The sequence below is a fragment of the Eurosta solidaginis genome, chromosome 1, assembly GCF_040869045.1.
Source record: "Eurosta solidaginis isolate ZX-2024a chromosome 1, ASM4086904v1, whole genome shotgun sequence".
Classification (NCBI taxonomy): domain Eukaryota; kingdom Metazoa; phylum Arthropoda; class Insecta; order Diptera; family Tephritidae; genus Eurosta; species Eurosta solidaginis.
Window position 1 is genome coordinate 324,585,295 of NC_090319.1, and position 23,625 is coordinate 324,608,919.

General features: G+C 47.2%; 1 protein-coding gene across 1 annotated transcript; it reads right to left on the reverse strand.

The window, feature by feature from the left end:
* Positions 1-1,944: 1,944 nt before the first annotated feature.
* Positions 1,945-12,825, reverse strand: LOC137244143 (uncharacterized). The gene is made up of 2 exons (XM_067772730.1): positions 12,130-12,825; positions 1,945-2,590 (listed from the first exon to the last, which is right to left on the reverse strand). The coding sequence occupies exons 1-2, from the start codon at positions 12,762-12,764 to the stop codon at positions 2,170-2,172; spliced, it is 1,056 nt and encodes a 351-aa protein (XP_067628831.1). The 5' UTR covers positions 12,765-12,825; the 3' UTR covers positions 1,945-2,169.
* Between the last annotated feature and the right edge of the window lie 10,800 nt (positions 12,826-23,625).

The window sequence follows — 23,625 nt, forward strand, 5'->3', positions numbered from 1 at the left end:
TCTACTTCCTGGAAAAAAGAATCGTAAATACTAATATAGGCAAATTTATATACCAAATTTCAGGCAAATCGAATAGGACGTATGTAAATAGGTATGTGGATATTATTAATTCATGTCTTAATTTCGGCTTCGCATGCATATTCATCGGTTGTGCTAGGTTGATGCGACTAAATCGAATATCATAATGAAAATAACTTTAAAGCTCTCAGCAACAGCTTTGATTTGATACCCATATTACACAACATTCTAGGGGTATCCTGGTCCACGTTTTGGCCTATATCTCGAGACCCTAGTCACCCAGCGGCGTAAATCTTACTCTGTACCAAAGCACACATCAACAGCTTCAATTTGGTATCCATAGTTTAAAAAAAGATCCTAGTGTTACACTGATCCACGTTTTGGCTTATATGTATATCGAGACCCTAGCCACCAATAGGTATGAAAACTACCCTGTACTAAAGCGCTCATCAACAGCTTCATTTTGATACCCACAATGTAAAAACACTGTGTAGGCGGTCACGGGCTCACGTTTTGGCCTATATCTTGAGACCCTAGTCACCCAGAGGTATGAAAATTACTCTGCTAAAGCACTCACCAACAGCTTTCATTAGTTATCTATATTCTATAAACACATTCTAGGGTACCCCGGTCCACGTTTTGACCTATATCTCGAGACCCGAGTCACCCAGGGGTATGAAAACTACCCTCTACTAAAGCACTCATCAACAGCTTTCATTTGATATCCATATTCTATAAACACATTCTAGCGGTACCTCAGCGGGTCAGGGGATCAGAATATACCCACGGTAGGTATGCCTGTCGTAAGGGGCGACTAAAATACCAGATTCAAAGGGCTGTGTAGCGCAACCCTTCAGTTTGCCAGCGCAATATATAGCTTCTCCAAACCCAATTGTCGACCTCACCTATCCGCGGCGAATCCTGTTTCACTAACAGACGAGGCTCTGGCGACCCCAAACCTCCTCATGGAACTTGGGGTGGGGTGGGAGGGAATGGCCTGAAGGTTTAATGTGGCCACATAAATCGGTCCCGGGATGGTCGGGCTAGCACCTTAATGGTGCTGTGATACCGGAGCGTACCGGATCTGTATCCAGCAAATGACCATCACATCGATAACACTCCCTAAAGCCTTCTGGGAGCAACCTTCTCGCTGCAACAACAACAACAACAAGGGGTACCCGGGTCCACGTTTTGGCCTATATCTCAAAACCCTAGTCACCCAGGGGTACGAAAATTAGCCTATACTAAAGCACTCATCAACAGCTTTCATTTGATATCCATATTCTATGAACACATTCCAGGGGTACCCGGGTCCACGTTTTGGCCTATAACTCGAGACCCTAGTCACCCAGGGGTATGAAAATTACCCTCTACTAAAGCACTCATCAACAGCTTTCATTTGATTACATATTCTATAAACATATTCTAGAGGTACCCGGGTCGACGGTTTGGCCTATATCTCGAGACCCTGCGCGTCGATCGCAACCAAACCTATATGCAAATCACCGCGTGAGGTATACGCAACTTATGTGAAAGTTTGAACAAAGTCGACAGGCGCATCTCTTCAAACACCGGCTACAAACTAACACACATTTTAGGCTTTCTTTTTATATATGTGACCCGGCCTATAAAAAGGTGGCTTTTGACTCAAAAAAAAAAAATAATGCAAAAGAAAAACTACTAAGAAACTGAAGAAATTCATTGTTTATCTTTAACAGCTGTTTCTTTTTTGAGTCATAAGCCACCTTTACGTAGGCCGGGTCACATATAAGATTTGAAGTTTTTTTTTAACGTGTAATCCTGAGTAGACATTGGCAGCAATAATATGTAGTTGTTAAATAAACACTATAAGTAAATCACAATAAATAAACACTATAAGTAAATAATTCCTGAAATGGCGTTGCTAAAAATTCAAATAGTCGTTAATTTCAAAGGCTTAAATTTTAATTAGCTTAATGAAATGTATGAAAATGGCATTTATGATATACCACGATAATATCAAATTAATTCCCATATTTGATTCCAAAGATTGGAAAAGCCAGTGTACTGTCATGCAAAAGGGCTATCCATAATTCCGTGTGTAAGGTTCGAACTCTGATCATATGTGCTAAATTGAAAAGAAATTAATTATGTGGCGATGTATCCACACTTTTATATTGTTAGTAATCGATTTTGTAAACGTCGCACTTTCGATGTATAACAAACCGCTTTACGTTTGGGACAGTTGAAACGACGTAAGCAGCGCGATAACTGGGCATCACATTGACATAGGCGCGCCGCACATGAATCGGGTCCGCCAAATTCACCATGATCAATAGCACACAAAGGCTTACGTCGATAACATTTCCATACATATGGTACAAAATATTCTAAATATGATATACAATTACTATATTCGTAACATTTATCATGGACTTTACAGCAACGATCAATGCCATCAACTGGCACCCCAGCACCCGAAAATCCACAATAGCAACCATATCCTTTATATATTAGTGGCTGGCAACCGGTAGAGCATTGAATCATAGAGTAGAGTGTAATTACATCACGTTTTAGCCGGTCGGTGGCGTTTCTGTAAAAAATAGATAGTACTAAGTATGGCTGTATTAATTGTAATATACTGGGAACAAAGTATAACCTGCCAAAAATGGCAATGCGGAGTCTAAAGTAAAGACTGGCAAATCATGGTTCTGCAATATGGTACTTAGCTGCACTCACGCATGGACGATACAAAAGAACGATAGATGGATGACGCTTCCCAAGGCAGTCGGTTCTATGTACCGGAGCGACTCGGGATCTTTCCCGACCCTGTCATTTCAGTGCAACCCCATTTAATTTGTTGCGTCCCTCCCACAAATTGTCATCCTCCCAGCAGCGCCTTGCAGCAGGACTGCTCCATATTCTCTTACTACGGGAAGGCATCGAATCCAATCCGGGTCCGACTCCTGACCCCGGTCCTAAGAAATGGTTTTGCTGCATCTGCCGGAAAATAATCTTTTTAGGACGGTCATACTCTGTTCAGTGTGTCTCGTGTAAGGGATGGTTGCATCGGACAGGTTGTTCTGGGCTTGATCCCAAAACCCGACGTGCACGTAACTTTTATAAATCTTTTGTGGCTCCTTGCTGTTCACGCCCAAGGGCGTCCCGTAGTCTACGCCTAAGCGCCCCCCCTACCTTCCAGCAGCCCCGCTGCTCAGCAAGCCACAACAAGTAACCGCTGCTGCTCGCGCCCCACGGCGCCAACAACTCAAAGAGCTGCTACCACTCATAACTACTACCTTCGTAGTAGAGTCAGTAGCAATGCTGAGCATCAGCCCCTGCCCCCGTCTCCCCCCCCCCCCCCCCCCCACTCTTCCGGCAGCAATCGTGCAGGTCAGGGAAACAGAATCTTAATCCCTACCTCCGTTTGCACCGTTTGCCAGCACAGAGTATATATGTTTGCGACATCCGCCCAATGCAGCTCTTGCCTTGGGTGGTGCCACTTTCCTAGATGTTCTGGTCTCCGCGACGGCAACCCCCCGACGGGTTTCATCGCGCCATGTTGCCAGGTCGCAAACCCAAATCATCTAGGTACCCCAATGCTTGCCCAAGGACGCCCAGTCCCAGGGCCACAACAGCAATTGCGTACTGGCCTTCCACAACCCAGGCGTAGTCACCCGTCACTTACCCCCAGAGTGGCGGCGTCTCCCCTTATGCACTTCAGAATTCTGCAGTTAAACTGTAATGGACTAACTGGGAAGATTACGGAGATAGTCGATTTCATGAAGCGGCACAACATCCGCATTGCTGCGATTCAAGAGAGTAAACTCACTCCCCCAGCGGGTTAGGGGGGGTCAGAATATACCCGCGGTAGGTATGCCTGTCGTAAGAGGCGACTAAAATACCAGATTCAAGGGGCTGTGTAGCGCAACCCTGCAGGTTGCCAGCGCAACATATAGCTTCTCCAAACCCAATTGTCAACCTCACCTATCCGCGGCGAATCCTGTTTCACTAACAGACGAGGCTCTGGCGACCCTAAGCTCCTTATGGAACTTGGGGTTGGGGAGGGAGGGGATGGCCTGAAGGTTTAATGTGGCCACATAAATCGTTCCCGAGATGGTCGGGCCAGCACCTTAATGGTGCTGTGGTACCGGAGCGTACCGGATCTGTATCCGGCAAAGGACCATCACATCGATAACACTCCCCAAAGCCTTCGGCGAGCAACCTTATCGCTACAACAACAACAACAACAACAGAGTAAACTCACAGCAAGATCTGCATTGCAGACCTGCTCTGGGTATAATGTCCACAGGAAAGACCGCGAGAGCGGAAATGGAGGCGTTTATCATACACCACTCTGTGCAATATTATATATTTGATCCTGGCATCGACCGCAGGGTCAATGTCTTAGAACGTCAAGGCCTATCTGTCCGGTCAGGCGATGCAAACCTGCATCAACATGCATCAACATCTACATCCCTCCTGCCACCTGTTGCCCCAGTGGATACCGCCCTAATATTAGAGCCTTACTCACTGGCAACAATCGCATTATCTTAGGCGATTTCAATGCCCATCACGATCTATGGCACTCAAACTTGCGGGCGGACAGTAGCGGTGAGATGTTGGCGGATCAAATAGAAGAAACGACGTTCTGCACAATAAACGGAGACGCCCCCACACGTATGGTAGGAAGCTGTCACAGTTCGCCAGATATCTCAATCGTGAGCGCAGAACTCGTAAACTACGTCAACTGGCAGCCGATGGTAACATTGGCATCCGACCACCTGCCTATACTTATTTCGCTCGAGCGTACCGCCGACTTCATCGTCACCGAAAAACGCACTTTCATAAACTTCAAAGAAGGAAAGTGGGAAGAATATAAATTTTTTACAGACAACCTCTTTGCTGCCCTCCCTATCCCGACTGATTCCCGCCAAGGGGAGCGTGCCTTCCGTAAGGTCATTGAATCCGCGTCGGCACGTTTCATTCCCGCCGGGAGAATTCCCAAAATCCGGCCCCACTTCCCGGGGGAGGCCGCAAACTTAGCGAGAGAACGTGACCTTATAAGACAGCTTGATCCAGGCGAACCCCCCAAATAAGGGATATAAACCAACGCATCAGATTGCTTGTGGACGAACACAAGCGGGCGAAATGGGAGGAGCACCTTAGAGGTTGTAACCTCTCTACCGGTGTGGGTAAACTTTGGTCCACCGTAAAGTCCCTATCGAATCCGACTAAGCACAAAGATAAAGTTTCCATCGCCTTTGGCGACAAAGTGCTGTCGGATGCGAAAAAAATGCGCGAGCGCTTTCTGCCGACAATATATAATGCATTCTACGGTTGACAAAGATAGACGGAGGGCCAATAGGCACGCACATAGACACAAATTCAGCGCGTCACCAATCACCATCACCGCTAAAGAGGTTGAGGACGCCATTGGTCGCGCTAAACCATCCAAAGCAGTGGGCCCAGACGGCATAGCCATGCCGATGCTTAAAAGCCTAGGGAAAGAGGGTTTCAAATATTTAGCGCATGCCTTCAACCTGTCTCTTTCCACCTTTGTCATACCCGAGAAATGGAAAATGGCCAAGGTGGTCCCGCTACTAAAGCCTGGGAAACCAGCTAACATAGGAGAGTCGTATCGTCCGATATCTCTCCTATCGCCAGTAGTAAAGACGCTTGATGCCATTTTGCTCCCTTATTTCCAAGCAAATTTGCAGCTAGCCTCTCATCAGCATGGCTTCAGAAAACTCCATAGCACCACCCCGCTAAATGCCATTAGCACCCAGATAAATTCCGGTTTAAATCAATACCCCCACCATAGAACAGTACTCGTAGCGCTAGACCTATCAAAAGCTTTTGATACGGTCAACCATGGCTCGTTACTGCAAGACCTGGAAGGGTCTACCCTTCCCCCATGTCTTAAAAGGTGGACCGCAAATTATCTGGGTGGTCGGCAGGCATCGGTGCAATTTAGAAACGAAACATCAAAACCAAGGAGAATTAAACAAGGGGTGCCACAGGGTGGTGTCCTATCCCCACTTTTGTTTAATTTCTACATATCTAAGCTACCTTCACCACCGGAAGGAGTCACAATCGTTTCCTACGCCGATGACTGCACAATAATGGCCACAGGCCCAGGCCCAAAGATCGATGAGCTATGCAATAAAATAAACGGCTACGTCCCCGATCTCTCCAGTTTTTTCGCCTTGCGAAGCCTGGCATTGTCACCGACTAAATCTTCCGCGACCTTATTTACAACATGGACGTCCCAAATGTCGACCATTTTGAACATCCACGTCGATGGCACTACGCTACCGACTGTCCTACACCCCAAAATCTTGGGTGTGACGTTTGATCAGGATCTACATTTTGGTGAGCACGCAGCCGCAATTGTTCTGAGAATTCAGAGCCATAACAAAATCCTCTAATTCCTCGCTGGCAGTACCTGGGGAAAAGATAAAGAAACGCTCATGACTACATACAAAGCAATTAGCCAGCCGATTACGTGCTACGCGTCACCCATATGGTCGCCAAGCCTAAAAATTACCCACTGGAAGAAGCTACAGGCCTGCCAAAATACTGCTCTCAGAATTGCCACGGGCTGTCTTCTTATGTCCCCAGAACACCATCTGCATAATGAGGCGAGAATACTCCCCATCAGGGAGAGAAATGAGATGCTGACCAAACAGTTCCTGTTGAATACCCAGAAACCTGAGCATCCCAACAGACATCTGATTGATGAACCAGCACCGCCTAGGGGCTTAAGGAGTCATCTCCGTAAGCATTTTGAGGAAATACGGCAGCTGAGAACCCAGCCGTATGAAGCGAAAAAACACAAGCAAGTCCTTGGTGAACTCCATAAACAGGCGTCGGACCTATATGCCGGGAATTGCCCGGTGAATCCAGTACGCAAAGAAAAGTATCCAAAACTCGCGGAAGAGGAACGCATACTCCCCAGGGAAACGCGTGTCACTCTTGCTCAACTTCGTTCTGGATACTGTAACAGGTTGAACTCTTACCTATCCACATGACACCAACCATCTCTTTAATTGTAATGTGGAACCAACACCTCTGTCACCCCTTTCTTTATGGTCCACCCCTGTTGAAACAGCGGGTTTCCTTGGACTCCCGTTGGAGGATGTTGATGACAATTTGTGATCGGTCGCGGCTGTTAGGTGGGGCGAAGCATTGCTACAACAACAACAACAACATAGATGGATGAGAGCTAAACCATCTTAGGTCAACCCCTTGCGTTATATTTTTCTGTTAGGTGTACCCTACAGAGAGATCGAAGTGATGTTAAGACAACAACAAAAGATTGGAGCATTCCAACAAGTAGTACCCCTATTATTTAGGAATTGTGACGTCAAGTTAACCAAGGGATGAGTTTTTCTCCTTACGCTCGGACAATATAATTTCCACTTTAAAACGTACCTAATAACATTAACCTAATGTATCTTACCTAGCCCTACCCTCCCGCGGGTTAGGGGGTCAGAATATACCCGCGGTAGGTATGCCTGTAAGAGGCAACTAAAATACTAGATTCAAGGGGCTGTGTAGCGCAACCTTTCAGGTTGCCAGCGCCATATATAGCTTCTCCAAACCCAATTGTCAACCTCACCTATCCGCGGCGAATCCTGTTTCACTAACAGACGATGCTCTGGCGACCCCAAGCTTCTCATGGAACTTGGGGGTGGGGAGGTAGGGATGGCCTGAGGGTTTAATGTGGCCATATAAATCGTTCCCGAGATGGTCGGGCTAGCACCTTAATGGTGCTGTGTTGCCGGAGCGTACCGGATCTGTATCCGGCAAAGGCCATCACATCGATAACACTCCCCAAAGCCTTCGGGGAGCAACCTTATCGCTACAACAACAACAACAACAACAACCAGCGTTAGGACTTGGCTTCAACAAACACAAGGGAGTTCACATAGCAAATCGGCTGTCTTCGTTGCATGTCAGGATATAAGCAAAATCTTTAACCTAGCATTCTTAACTAGTCTTCTTATTCTCTTTGTGGCGATGAAGACACTCGCCGAAGGTTTTGGGGAGGGTTATCGACGTTCGATAATCCTTTGCCGGGTAAAGATCGGGTACATTCCGGTAACAAGCACCATTAAGCTACTAGCCCGACCATCTCGGGAATGATCTAACATGACCACGTTGAACCTTCTAGACCATCGTCTCCACCCCTCCATTAGGATACATTCACATTTGTAACAGGATTCGCTCGGGTAGGTGAAGTTGGCCACTTGCTGAATCGCTTAGGTGATATGGCCGATGAAAAGCAAGCCACGCCTGCCGTCTCTGTTTCACGATAACTGACCTGAAGTCAAAGCGCCAAGGGAAATCAAGTCTTCCTCCGCCTGTCTTTACCTTTGTCTGCCACGGGTTTCGATAGGAATGTCCTGAGAAATGGTTTTGCTGCATCTGCCGGAAAAGAATCTTTTTAGGACGGTCATACTCTGTTCAGTGTGTCTCGTGTAAGGGATGGTTGCATCGGACAGGTTGTTCTGGGCTAGACCCCACAACCAGACGTCCACGTAACTTCTATAAATCTTTTGTGGCTCCCTTCTGTTCACGTCCTAGGACGTCCCGTAGTCTGCGCCTTAGCGCCCCCGCTACCTTCAAGCAGCCCCGCTGCTCAGCAAGCCACAATAAGTACCCGCTGGTGCTCGCGCCCCACGGCGCCACCAACTCACACGGCTGCTCCCACTCATACCTACAATCTCCCTAGTAGAGTCGGGAGCAATGCCGAGCATCAACCCCTGCCCCCGTATTTTTCCCCCCTATTTTCCGACAGCAATTGTGTAGGTCAGGGAAACATACTCTTAGTCCCTACCTCCCTTTGCACCGTTTGCCAGCACAGAATATATACGTTTGCGACATCCGCCCAATGCAGCTCCTGCCATGGACGGTGCCACTTTCCTAGATGTTCTGGTCTCCGCGACGGCAACCCCCCGACGGGTTTCATTGCGCCATGTTGTCAGGCCGCATACCCAAATACACCGGGTACCCCAATGCCTACCCAAGGACGTCTAGTCCCAGGGCCACAAAAGCAATCGCGTTCTGGCCTTCCACAACCCAGGCGTAGTCACCCTTCACTTACTCCCAGAGTGACGACGTCTCCCCCTATGCACTTCAGAATTCTGCAGTTAAACTGTAATGGATTACCTGGGAAGATCACGGAGATAGTCGACTTCATGAAGCGGCACAACATCCGCATTGCTGCGATTCAAGAGACTAAACTCACAGCAAGATCTGCATTGCAGACCTGCTCTGGGTAGGTATAATGTCCACAGAAAAGATCGCGAGAGCGGAAATGGAGGCGGCCTCGCGTTTATCATACACCACACTGTGCAATATCATATATTTGATCCCGACATCGACCGCAGGGACAGTGTCTTAGAACGTCAAGGACTATCTGTCCGGTCGGGCGATGCAAATCTAGAAATCATCAACACCTACATCCCTCCTGTCACCTGTTGCTCCGGTGGATACCGCCCTGATATCAGCGGCGTACTCACTGAAAACAATCGCTTTATCTTAGGCGATTTCAATGCCCATTACGATCTATGGCATTCAAACTTGCGGGTGGACAGTAGGGGTGAGATGTTAGCGGATCAAATAGAAGAAACGACGTTCTGCACAATAAACGGAGACGCCCCACACGTATGGTAGGAAACTGTCACAGTTCGCCGGATATTTCAATCGTGAGCGCAGGACTCGTAAACTGTATCAACTGGCAGCCGATGGTAACATTGGCATCCGACCACCTGCCTATACTTATTTCGCTCGAGCGTTCCGCCGACTTCAACGTCGCAGAAAAACGCCCTTTCATTAACTTTAAAAAAGGAAAGTGGGACGAATGCAAATCCTTTACAGACAACCGCTTTGCTGCCCTCCCTATTCCAACTGATGCCCGCCAAGGGGAGCGTGCTTTTCGCAAGGTCATTGAATCCGCCTCGGCTCGTTTCATTCCCGCCGGTAGAATTCCCGAAATTCGGCCCCAGTTCCCGGCAGAGGCCGCACGTTTAGCGAGAGAACGTGACCTTATAAGACAGCTCGATCCCGGCGACCCCGAAATAAGGGATATAAACCAACGCATCAGATTGCTTGTGGATGAACACAAGCGGGCGAAATGGGAGGAGAACCTAAGCGGCTGTAACCTCTCTGCCGGTGTAGGTAATCTTTGGTGCCCTGTAAAGTCCCTATCGAATCCGTCTAGGCACAATGACAAAGTTTCCATCGCCTTTGTAGACAAACTGCTGTCGAATGCGAAACAATGCGCGAGCGCTTTCTGCCAACAATACATAATGCATTCTACGGTCTCAAAAATAGACGGAGGGCCAACAGACACGCACGTAAACATAAGTTCAGCGCGTCACCAATTACCATCACCGCCAAAGAGGTTGAGGATGCCATCGGTCATGCTAAACCATCCAAAGCAGTGGGCCCAGACGGCATAGCCATGCCGATGCTTAAAAGCCTAGGGAAAGAGGGTTTCAAATATTTAGCACATGTCTTCAACCTGTCTCTTTCCACCTTTGTCATACCCGAAAAATGGAAAATGGCCAAGGTGGTCCCGCTACTAAAGCGTGGGAAACCAGGTAACATAAGAGAGTCATATCGCCCGATATCTCTCCTATCGCCAGTAGCCAAGACGCTTGAAGTCATTTTGCTCCCCTACTTCAAAGCAAATTTGCAGCTAGCCTGTCATCAGCATGGCTTTAGAAAACTCCATAGCACCACCACCGCGCTAAATGCCATTAGCACCCAGATAAATTGTGGTTTAAATCAGAAGCCCCACCATAGAATAGTACTCGTAGCGCTAGACCTATCAAAAGCTTTTGATACGGGCAACCATGGCACGTTACTGCAAGACTTGGAAGGGTCTGCCCTTCCCCCATGTCTTAAAAGGTAGACCGCAAATTATCTGGGTGGTCGGCAGGCATCGGTGCAATTTAGAAACGAAACATCAAAGCCAAGAAGAATTAAACAAGGGGTGCCACAGAGTGGTGTCCTATCCCCACTTTTGTTTAATTTCTACATGTCTAAGCTACCTTCACCATCGGAAGGAGTCACAATCGTTTCCTACGCCGATGACTGCACAATAATGGCCACACGCCCAGGCCCAAAGATCGATGAGCTATGCAATAAAATAAACGGCTACCTCCCCGATCTCTCCACTTTTTTCGCCTCGCGAAGCCTGGCATTGTCACCGACTAAATCTTCCGCGACCTTATTTACAACATGGACGTCCCAAATGTCGACCATTTTGAACATCCACGTCGATGGCACTACGCTACCGACTGTCCTACACCCCAAAATCTTGGGTGTGACGTTTGATCAGGATCTACATTTTGGTGAGCACGCAGCCGCAATTGTTCCGAGAATTCAGAGCCGTAACAAAATCCTCAAATCCCTCGCTGGCAGTACCTGGGGAAAAGATAAAGAAACGCTCATGACTACATACAAAGCAATTAGCCAGCCGATTACGTGCTACGCGTCACCCATATGGTCGCCAAGCCTAAAAATTACCCACTGGAAGAAGCTACAGGCCTGCCAAAACACTGCTCTCAGAATTGCCACGGGCTGTCTTCTTATGGCGAGTCACTCTGGCTCAACTTCGCTCTGGATACTGTAACAGGTTAAACTCTTACATATCCAGAATCAACCCCGACATACAAAATGTATGCCCCGCTCGCAATGTGTCCCCACATGACACCAACCATCTCTTTAATTGTAATGTGGAACCAACGCCTCTAACACCCCTTTCATTACAGCAAGTTTCCTTGGACTACCGTTAGAGGATATTGATGACAATTTGTGATCCGTCGCAGCTATGAGGTGGGGCGAAACATTGCTACAACAACAACAACAACCCTACAACTCATCATTAAACCTTCTTCCACGCTCATCTTTGTTAGCGCGGAAAGGATCATATATCTTCCTGAGAACTTTTATCTAAAATATTTAAACAGCCATCCCATCTTCTCTGGGTACCGTACATGATACCGAACCATGCATCAATACAGGTATGATGAAACTCTTTTAGAGCGTCATTTTTGTTACTTTATTTGTATCACATTATTTGGCACCACTTAAAAAAGCTCAATATAAACTCACCTCCATTCCCATTTAACCGAATTACCGAAAGGATCATTAACGCGAGCAATATACACATTTGCATTTAGATTATCTATTGTCTCATCCCCAAATGCTCCTTCACTATCCATATCCATAAGTATATCACTGGAGGGATAAGCATCGCTCGGCTCAGGCTCAACGTGATCCGATGCAATGGCACCTGTCCAACCCTCAAGGCCTAGTGTGCTCCAAATATTTACACCATACGATTGTGCAGCTTCGCTCTTCGATGTATCATTATGTAACAAATTTGCACTCTCACTCAATGTAAATCGATCTTGTTTTTGCTGCACTGAAGTCAGGTTTGGAAACGTTGGATCCACTAAATCATCACGTTCCATTGTCCACTTTATAAAACCATTTTTAACACTGTCATCCGGAATTTCAAAGCGAAAAGTACTTTGGGACTTTTGCATGACTGTTTCGTACATTTGAGGTATAATTCGATTTAAAAGCTTTGTGTTATTTGTAACGGTTTTGAAAGCATTACGAATATCACTAAGTATTATATCAGCTGTTGTTGTTGTTGTTTTCGATAAGTATTTGGTTTCTTGTGACACCACGCTTTTTACAAACCACACCAATAATAATACTATAAACGTATTTAACTTCATCACCAAGATTTTTACAAACGTTCGTCCGAATATAATGCTCTCCACTGGCTGAAAGCGTCTAACCTCCTCGACGTTTACCGTTAAAGTGAAACATTTCAAAGAGAAATGGTGTAAGCTTTGTGCATGATTAATAAAAAAGTTACGCTCGTTTGATTGTACTTCAAAAAGCAGAAAGGAAGCCCAGGTTCGGCTTGAATTGTAAATTATATAACCAGTTGTAGTATTCGCAATTTGATTGTCTACGCACAGCTGCCTATCTTCAAAATTTTAAATTCATTCCAACCACCCATTACTACGCCATGGGTCCGTCTCTCGACCCCGGTCCTGAGAAATGGTTTTGCTGCATTTGCCAGAAAAGAATATTTTTAGGACGGTCATACTCTGTTCAGTGTGTCTCGTGCAAGGGATGGTTGCATCGGACAGGTTGTTCTGGGCTTGATCCCAAAACCCGACGTCCACGTAACTTTTATAAATCTTTTGTGGCTCCTTGCTGCTCACGCCCAAGGGCGTCCCGTAGTCTACGCCTAAGCGTATCCCCACTACCTTCCAGCAGCTTCGCTGCTCAGCAAGCCACAACAAGTACCCGCTGCTGCTCGCGCCCTACGGCGCCAAGAACTCAAACAGCTGATACCACTCATAACTACCACCTTCGTAGTAGAGCTGGTAGCAATGCTGAGCATCAGCCCCTGCCCCCGTCTTCTTCTCCCCCCCTCTTTTCTGGCAGCAATCGTGCAGGTCAGGGAAACAGACTCTTAGTCCCTGCCTCCGTTTGCACCGTCTGCCAGCACAGAATATATAGGTTTGCGACATCCGCTCAATGCAGCTCCTGCCTTGGGTGGTGCCACTTTCCTAGATGTTCTGGTCTCCGCGACGGCAACCCCTCGACGCAAACCCAATCATCCGGGTACCCCAATGCTTGCCCAAGGGCGCCCAGTCCCAAGGCCACAACAGCAATTGCGTCCTGGCCTTCCACAACCTAGGCGTAGTCACCCCTCACTTACCCCTAGAGTGGCGGCGTCACCCCTCATGCACTTCAGAATTCTGCAGTTCAACTGTAATGGACTAACTGGGAAGATTACGGAGATAGTCGATTTCATGAAGCGGCACAACATCCGCATTGCTGCGATTCAAGAGACTAAACTCACAGCAAGATCTGCATTGCAGACCTGCTCTGGTTATAATGTCCACAGGAAAGACCGCGAGAGCGGAAATGGAGGCGGCCTCGCGTTTATTATACACCACTCTGTGCAATATCATATATTTGATCCTGGCATCGACCGCAGTGACAATGTCTTAGAACGTCAAGGCGTATCTGTCCGGTCAGGCGATGCAAATCTAGAAATCATCAACATCTACATCCCTCCTGTCACCTGTTGCCCCAGTGGATACCGCCCTAATATCGAGGCCTTACTCACTGGCAACAATCGCATTATCTTAGGCGATTTCAATGCCCATCACGACCTATGGCATTCAAACTTGCGGGCGGACAGTAGGGGTGAGATGTTGGCGGATCAAATAGACGAAACGACGTTCTGCACAATAAACGGAGACGCCCCCACACGTATGGTAGGAAGCTGTCATAGCTCGCCAGATATCTCAATCGTGAGCGCAGAACTCGTAAACTGCGTCAACTGGCAGCCGATGGTAACATTGGCATCCGACCACCTGCCCATACTTATTTCGTTCGAGCGTACCGCCGACTTCATCGTCGCCGAAAAACGCACTTTCATAAACTTCAAAAAAGGAAAGTGGGAAGAATATAAATCTGCAACAGACAGCAGCTTTGCTGCCCTCCCTATCCCGACTGATACCCGCCAAGGGGAGCGTGCCTTCCGTAAGGTCATTGAATCCGCCTCGGCACATTTCATTCCCGCCGGGAGAATTCCCGAAATCCGGCCCCACTTCCCGGCGGAGGCCGCGAGCTTAGCGAGAGAACGCGACCTTATAAGACAGCTTGATCCAGGCGACCCCCAAATAAGGGATATAAACCAACGCATCAGATTGCTTGTGGACGAACACAACGGGCGAAATGGGAAGAGCACCTAAGAGGTTGTAACCTCTCTACCGGTGTAGGTAAACTTTGGTCCACCGTAAAGTCCCTATCGAATCCGACTAAGCACAAGGACAAAGTTTCCATCGCCTTTGGCGATAAGGTGCTGTCGGATGCGAAAAAATGCGCGAGCGCTTTCTGCCGCCAATATATAATGCATCCTACGGTCGACAAAGATAGACGGAGAGCCAATAGACACGCACATAAACACAAACTCAGTGCGTCACCAATTACCATCACCGCTAGAGAGGTTGAGGATGCCATTGGTCGCGCTAAACCATCCAAAGCAGTGGGCCCAGACGGCATAGCCATGCCGATGCTTAAAAACCTAGGGAAAGAGGGTTTCAAATATTTAGCGCATGTCTTCAACCTGTCTCTTTCCACCTTTGTCATACCCGAGAAATGGAAAATGGCCAAGGTGGTCCCGCTACTAAAGCCTGGGAAACCAGCTAACGTAAGTGAGTCATATCGTCCGATATCTCTCCTATCGCCAGTGGCAAAGACGCTTGAAGTCATTTTGCTCCCTTATTTCCAAGCAAATTTGCAGCTAGCCCCTCATCAGCATGGCTTCAGAAAACTCCATAGCACTACCTCCGCGCTAAATGTCATTAGCACCCAGATAAATTGCGGTTTGAATCAATATCCCCACCATAGAACAGTACTCGTAGCGTTAGACCTATCAAAAGCTTTTGATACGGTCAACCATGGCTCGTTACTGCAAGACCTGGAAGGGTCTACCCTTCCCCCATGTCTTAAAAGGTGGACCGCAAATTATCTGGGTGGTCGGCAGGCATCGGTGCAATTCAGAAACGAAACATCAAAACAAAGGAGAATTAAACAAGGGGTGCCACAGGGTGGTGTCCTATCCCCGCTTTTGTTTAATTTCTACATATCTAAGCTACCTTCACCACCGGAAGGAGTCACAATCGTTTCCTACGCCGATGACTGCACAATAATGGCCACAGGCCCAGGCCCAAAGATCGATGAGCTATGCAATAAAATAAACGGCTATCTCCCTGATCTCTCCAGTTTTTTCGCCTCGCGAAACCTGGCATTGTCACAGACTAAATCTTCCGCGACCTTATTTACAACATGGACGCCCCAAATGTCGACCATATTGAACATCCACGTCGATGGCACTACGCTACCGACTGTCCTACACCCCAAAATCTTGGGTGTGACGTTTGATCAGGATCTACATTTTGGTGCGCACGCAACCGCAATTGTTCCAAGAATTCAGAGCCGTAATAAAATCCTCAAAGCCCTTGCTGGCAGTACCTGGGGAAAAGATAAAGAAACGCTCTTGACCACATACAAAGCAATTAGCCAGCCGATTACGTGCTACGCGTCACCCATATGGTCGCCAAGCCTAAAAACCACCCACTGGAAGAAACTACAGGCCTGCCAAAATACTGCTCTCAGAATCGCCACGGGCTGTCTTCTTATGTCCCCAGAACACCATCTGCATAATGAGGCGAGAATACTCCCCATCAGGGAGAGAAATGAGATGCTGACCAAACAGTTTATGTTGAATACCCAGAAACCTGGGCATCCCAACAGACATCTGATTGACGAACCAGCACCGCCTAGGGGCCTAAGGAGTCATCTCCGTAAGCATTTTGAGGAAATACGGCACCTGAGAACCCAGCCGTATGAAGCGGAAAAACACAAGCTGGTCCTTGGTGAACTCCATGGACAGGCGTCGGACCTTTATGTCGGGAATTGCCCGGTGAATCCAGTACTTGAAGAAAAATATCCAGAACTCGCAGAAGAGGAACGCATACTCCCCAGGGAAACGCGTGTCACTCTTGCTCAACTTCGTTCTGGATACTGTAACAGGTTAAACTCTTACCTATCCAGAATCAACCCCGCATACAAGAAACTTTATCCGCAAGATTTCGTAATCAACGGTTGTTTAGATCTTGTTATACCAATGGATGCAAAGTCTGCGTCCCTGAATAGCACCTAAAAGCCTTCTAGGTCATCCCGACCATACCCCGTGGTGTTAAAGTAGTGTGCTCGCCTACCATACCAAAAATCCTGAGTTTACGTACCGGAAAAAGCAGAATCAAAATACTTAAGAAGCATTTTTTCTAAACGAGGTCGCCCCTCGAGGAACAACACAAGGGTATCTCTACCATAAAAAGCTTCTCAGCGACAGTTAATTTGACTTGCAAATGCAGTTCAGAGTCGTGATGAAACATGTAGGTTGCGTCCAGCCCTTGTACGAAAAATTAAAAATTAGCAAAAGGCAAATTGGAAGAGAGCTGTAAAACTCAACAGCAGTAGCAACAAAAAGGGGAGAACCAACTGCAAAGAAGAGACCGTTGTAAGCGCCAAATAAGAAATTAATTATAGCTTTATGGCGAAATATTCAAAGCGATTTCATTATCTAATGTATGCCGTTAAAGAAAAGTAAAAATATTTTGTGCTATACACATTTGGGTATAAATAAACAAATGAAAGCACAGAAGAAGGATTATAATACCAAACAAGTCATGCAATCCAAAAGATTAAAAATTGAAAACACTGAAGGTGTGTAAAAAAAAGTAACAGTGATTTGTACATACGCTTGTACATACTTTCAGCTTTTGTGCCAGTTACATACACGTAAACAGGTAAGTAAGGCACTAGCGCAAATACAAAGCATTGCATAGGAATCCATAAATACACATCTGTGCATACACTTACCACTGAAAAGAAATTCCTATCTCTTTAACCAGTTTTGTTCTACCGTCCCGTGATGCTAAATCGCGCAGGCGTTGAAATAAGGCCTTTCAAATTCCCAAAATTGTGATCTCCCTTGCAGCCATTGAGCATGAAAAGTTGAAAGTTGAACATTTAATATATTTAATCCATACGTACATTCTTAGATGGGACGTAACGAAACGAAACATCAAAACCAAGAAGAATTAAACGGGGGTGCCGCATGGTGTTCTTGCCCACTTCTGTTTAATTTCTTCATATCAAAGTTACCTTTTCCATCAAAAGTTTCCATTAATTGAATTTCTATGCCAAGGACTCGCCTGAATTTAAAAATATTTAATGGAAAATGCTTCAGGCCTGCCAAATTACTGCACTCAGTAGTGCTACGGGATGTCTATGACCCCTGAAATAGTGAAACAAAAGAACAAAAAGTGTTTGCTAAAATGTCACAAATCAGGACATTCCAGCAAACAACTGCTTGATCTAGCCCACCTCCTAGAGGGATAGGGTACACTAATAAATAAATCCTCGTAACCACTACGACGAGATCCGGCACCTACCAACTTGCCAACTGCGTTCTTCATACCATAACAGGTTAAACTCTTACTTGTCTAAAATCAACCCATCCATACGTAATATATGCCGCGCATGCGATGTGTCCCCACATGACACCAACCATCTTTTTTTGCGATTCAAGGGGTTGTGTAGCGCAATATATAGCTTCTCCAGCCCAATTGTCAACCTCAACTTCGAGCGGCGAATACCGTTTCCTAGCAGACGAGGATCTGGCGACCCCAAGCTCCTTATGAAACTTGATGGTGGGGTAGGGAGGGATGGCCTGAAGGTTTAATGTGGCGATACCGAGATGGTCGGGCTAGTACCTTATGGTGCTGTGTTACCGGAGCGTACCGGATCCGTATTCGGCAAAGGACCATCACATCGATAACACTACCCAAAGCCTTCGGGGAGTAACCTTATCGCTACAACAACAACAACAACCAACCATCTTTTCAATTATATGGTTCAACCCTCTATAAACCGCTAGTTTGCTTGGACTCCCGTTAGAGGACTTTGATGACAGTTTGTGAGTATTCGTACTTATTGAATGGGGAATATTTCATTACTTTTCTTTATTAGCGCTTATTCACCCAAACAATACTACCAAAATAAGGCGCGCCAAATATTACAACGGCGGCCACGAGTTCATCTTGTTTTCTATAGGCCTTTATAGGCTTTATTTTACAACAGGGTTCCCATTTCCGATCCAACTAGGGCTTATCTATGCGTTTGATGCCTTTGGGTTTTATCTATCAATCATTTGTCCTTTTTCACTTACTTACGGCCCATACATAACACAAAAGCCATGCGCAAATATAAAATGATGAAATTTGTGCAAATGAGAAGAATCGTATCAAAATCGTTTTGATTTTAGCGCAGTCCTCTGCGCAAATAGCGCAACCAGTGCACACACCGAGCCGTGTAATTGGTGTATAAGGAAATGAAAGTGTTGGAAAATCATATCATGATACCAGAGCTTCCAGGTCAAAGAGGATAAATATAATAAGAGCCACCATTCTGATACGAGTGGCGAGTAACTCGCTGGAAATCAGATGCCGAATGTTTTCTAAGAGGCCCCCATTTCAATGCAACTCCACATTCCTAACAAATTCTTACCGCATTCGGATATCAACCACAGCTATCTGCTCCCCGTGGTGCCACTTTAGAATTTTGATCTGACTTTCGCAGCCGAAGCTACTACCGGTTGAGTATTCACCTACTCCGGACCGGCCGCCTAGGGGTGAGGTGGAGTTAGAACCCTCCACACATTTGCGGACACACACACAATTACCCCCCACGATCACCAATCGTGATCTGCCGTCTCATCCGGCTAAACACCTCCAAAGCATACCTATTGAGCAAGGCAATAGTCCGACTAGTGGAGAGCGCCCCACTTACATCCACACTTTCCTCTTCAAAAGTTATTCCCCAGCCGCTGATATCCCTGATGCCCGAGTACTCCGGACCCTCACACAACACATGCACCCAGTCCTCACGCACTGCACCACATACACACCGCTTCGCTGAAGTTCCTCTTATGCAAGAGTGCATTAAGAGGACCATGGACCGTTAGCAGAAAGCCCAGACGCAGATTAAATCTGAAAAAACCAAATCCGCTGTGGTGTGGTGGAAGCGTGCTCCGGCCACCACACCGAATGTCCTGGGTTCAAGTCCCGGGCAAAGCAAAATCAAAAATTTAGGCGGGCGGTAACAGTTAAATGTCCCTCACTAGGGTAGGCACCTTGTCGTTGTGTGAGGGCTTAGCCGAACTCCATAGCGCACGACTATGAGGCGGAGCTGTTTAGGACTGACATCTACGCCGTTTAGCCTCATAAGGTGGCGGGATGTCGGTGACCAAGAACTGCCAACCCCCTAATCCAGGGTGTTATGCGGACCGTGCTTATTGGACGATTTGCAGCCAGGGGATAAATTCGGATGTATTCGAACGGAGCCTTCCCGATACCGGGCCACCTCGGGAAGTATTTATGGCCTTACCACAGTAAGGGGCGCTGCTGTGGCGGACGGTTCTTTCCCCGTATATAATACTGGACCGCTGAGCCGCCGACTCATTACCTGATTGTAATAAGGACGATGTAAAGACGAGGACTGAGTCGCAATCCAAGGACGACAAATACGAATTAAGCGATGCGTCGGACTCGTGGAGCGAGAGTAGTGCTGATTCAATGAACTCCGTGTTGGAGAAGCACACAAATGAAAACGGAGTAGAAGAGTGGAGAAGGGTACGGAGCAGAGGAAGTAAAAGAGCTCTCTCGCAGTACCGTGCAGCACTAAGAATTGTACAACGGTTGGGAGCAGTGGTCGACCCAACAGAAGTGGAGATCGAGCGCTTGGAATGGGCCCATAAAGCGGTAGAAGTAGGTCGAAGGCAGTTCAAAAGGTTTGCTGCGAGAAACCCTCGGTTCTGCAACCGGTACGGAGAATAAGAAAGAAGCGAATGGCAGAATGAAGAGGCAACGTTCGGCGGAAGGCGCCAAGCCTGCTTTAAAGAGGCAGAAAGGACACAGTCCTAGAGCCGCGAGGTAGGGCAGTCGCATAGACAAGACAAGTAGGCCCAAAGCTGTAAGACTGATGGGCTCCAATAGCGAGGTAGCAACTACCTCGAAAGCTGCGAGTCAGAGGGAAGTTCCAACTACGGAAGTAGGAGATAAGCCAAAGGGAGATAACGCTAAGACTCCGGCTTTCCCGGAGGCGCTAAAGGGAGTTAACGGTAAGACTCCGGCTTTCTCGGAGGTGCCAAAGGGAGATAACACTAAGACTCCTGCTTTTCCCGAGAAGTGGAGTGATGTGGCAAAGCAGTCACTGACTGTGGCCCTGGTTGATCGTAGCAGTCCTTTCAGACAAATGACTACTGAAAGGTGGAGATCTGTGGAAAGGGAGCTTATTAGCTTAATGCTTAATATGATGCGGGAAGAACCAAGTAAGCCCCTTCCAACCTTTGATTCGGGGGGATGGTATAATGGTGTGAAGATGATAGCGTGCGACAACATCGCGAGCTTGCGGTGGCTGGAGGAAGTGGCTCCAAACCTCCAAAGGCAAGGCACGAACGCGCGGTTTGAGGTGGTGGATAAAGCGCAAATCCCCACGGTACCAAAAGTTAAGGTATGGATACCATGCGTGATGAAGTCGGAGGATACACTGCGACTTCTGCAGAATCAGAATCCAAACATACCGACACAGGATTGGAAGGTACTTACTGTATCTCGGCCTACCGAGGATGGTCAGTTCTACATCTTCCAAATAAACAAGCAGGCGGAGGATATTTTATACACGCAGCTTGGCAAAATGTCCTTTGGCACTGGCAAAATTTATATGCAAGTCCCGAGGATAAAAACTCTAACACGCTAGAGGTGGGCGAAGTAGAAAGGGACCTCAAAAGCCTAAGGGAAAAAAGACAGGTGGAGGTCCACGACGTCACCACGAACATGCTAGAAGAGGACCAACCGCTAAATGGTGCTGTGACTCGCACAGAGGAACACCCGGCACAACAGTCACGAGAGGCTGAAGGGGGCCTCGAATACTCTAAACCAAAAGGGCAAGAGGAGGACGACGACGTCAAGACGAAGGTGCTGGAGGGGGACAAACAGCCCAATGGTGCTGCGAGTCCTACAGATAAACCTCCAACACAGTAAAGTGGCGTCGAGCGAACTCCTCCTAACCCTTGAGCGCAAACGGAAGGACGGGTGCGAGCGGTAGTAATGGTAAGGAAGCAGCTGCATTCATATATGCTACCTAATTACACCACTGCGGATCTCGTAGCGGTGGCCGTTGAGCAAAAGAATAAGCAGGCATTTATCCTGGCGTCCTGCTACATGGCCCATGCTGCGGAGGTTCCACCGATGTAGTGCAGGCTAGTACAGGAGGAAGGGCGCAAAGGGCGGTTGGTCATAGGCGCAGATGCAAATGCGCACCACAATGCATGGGGAGGAGCAGATACGAACGAGAGAGGCGAACCTCTATTTTATTACATCCTGCAAACCAATTTGCAGATAGCCAACAGGGGAAATGTCCCTACATACATTGGTCCAACATCCAGTAATGTTCTGGATATTAAATTGAGCTCCGAGCGTGATATATCAAGGTATGATTGGATGGTTCTTGATTGACCATCCTTCTCCGACCATGCGTATATCAGCTTCAGCATCCCCCTAAAGAGGGTAGAGAAGGGAGGAACCTTAAGAAACCCTAGGTCAACGAACTGGACTAAATTCCAGAAACATGTAGAAACAAAACTGGGACAACCCAAAGAGGTTGCTAATGTAGAGGAACTGGAGGAGTCGAATGAATTCCTAACAAGGACGCTTATGACTGCGTATAACAAAGCTTGCCCTCTAAGAAGATTCAGAGGAAAAGCAAAGCCGCCATGGTGGAGCAATGAGCTGAGTCTTCTACGAAGATAGGTAAAAGAAATGTTTAAGCTCGCAAAGACCGCGGAAAGCGAAGCGTGTCGGGACGACTACAGGGATCTCCAGAGGATCTACAAGCGTGAAATTACCAGGGCGAAGAGAAACTCATGGAAAAGTTTCTGTACGGACATAGAGTGCTCCAGCGAAACAGCACGGTTGAAAAAAGTCGTACCAAAGGGAAACGTAGTCCAGGGACTAATAAAGAAAGAGAACGGGGAATGGTCACGTAATAGTGAGGAATCCCTTGAGGTGCTTCTCGATACACATTTCCCATCGGGAGACGGTTTAGAAGAGCCAGCAGACGTCACTCACACTTCGATCACGGAGCTAGTAGTGCCGGGCTTGGTGACCGATACCAAGATCGAGTGGGCAGTGAAGACGTTTTCTAAGTTTAAATCGCCGGGCCCAGATGGCATATTCCCGGCCATGCTACAAGTCTCAAGTAGGGCGGTCGTGGAATGGCTTAAAATAATATTAGATGGGTGCATAAGACTGAATCATGTACCGCACTCTTGGAGAACTGCTCGTGTAGCTTTTCTATCACAGGCGGGGAAGATTGGTCACGTGTATCCGAAAGACTATAGACCCATTAGCTGAACATCATTTCTGCTCAAAACCTTTGAGAGGCTGATAGATGTGTACATAAAGTCCAACGTGGATGAAAAGCTGCTCTCCACAACACATGCGTACACCAAAGGCAAGTCGGTAGACACCGCATTGCATAGGGTGGTAATAAGCATAGAGAAATCCCTGGAATATAAGGAGTATGCTCTAGGAGTCTTCTTGGACATTGCCGCGGCTTTCAATAATGTTGCAAAATGGGCGATTATGGATGGTTTTAATTACATTAAAGTACATCCTGCCTTAATCAGATGGATCGGCTGTATGTTAAATTGCAGAAAGATTACATCACAATGGGGAATGTACGAGGCCACGAAATCAGTGGACAGGGGCACGCCGCAGGGAGGGGTGCTATCACCTCTGCTGTGGACGCTGTTCATCAACCAACAAGCCCTATTTTATACTATGGAGTTCTTGTTTGGTGGAAAGCCACACAAAAAACCACATACCTCAAAAAATTAGAGGGGGTATGCAGACTATCGATGCGTAGCATTACGGGAGC

Coding starts and splice junctions, on each gene's coding strand:
- LOC137244143 (XM_067772730.1), bottom strand. CDS start 12,764: ATGAAGTTAAATACGTTTATAGTATTATTATTGGTGTGGTTTGTAAAA. Junction 2,591..12,129: donor TCGGTTAAATGGGAATGGAG/GTGAGTTTATAT, acceptor TATTTTTTACAG/AAACGCCACCGACCGGCTAA.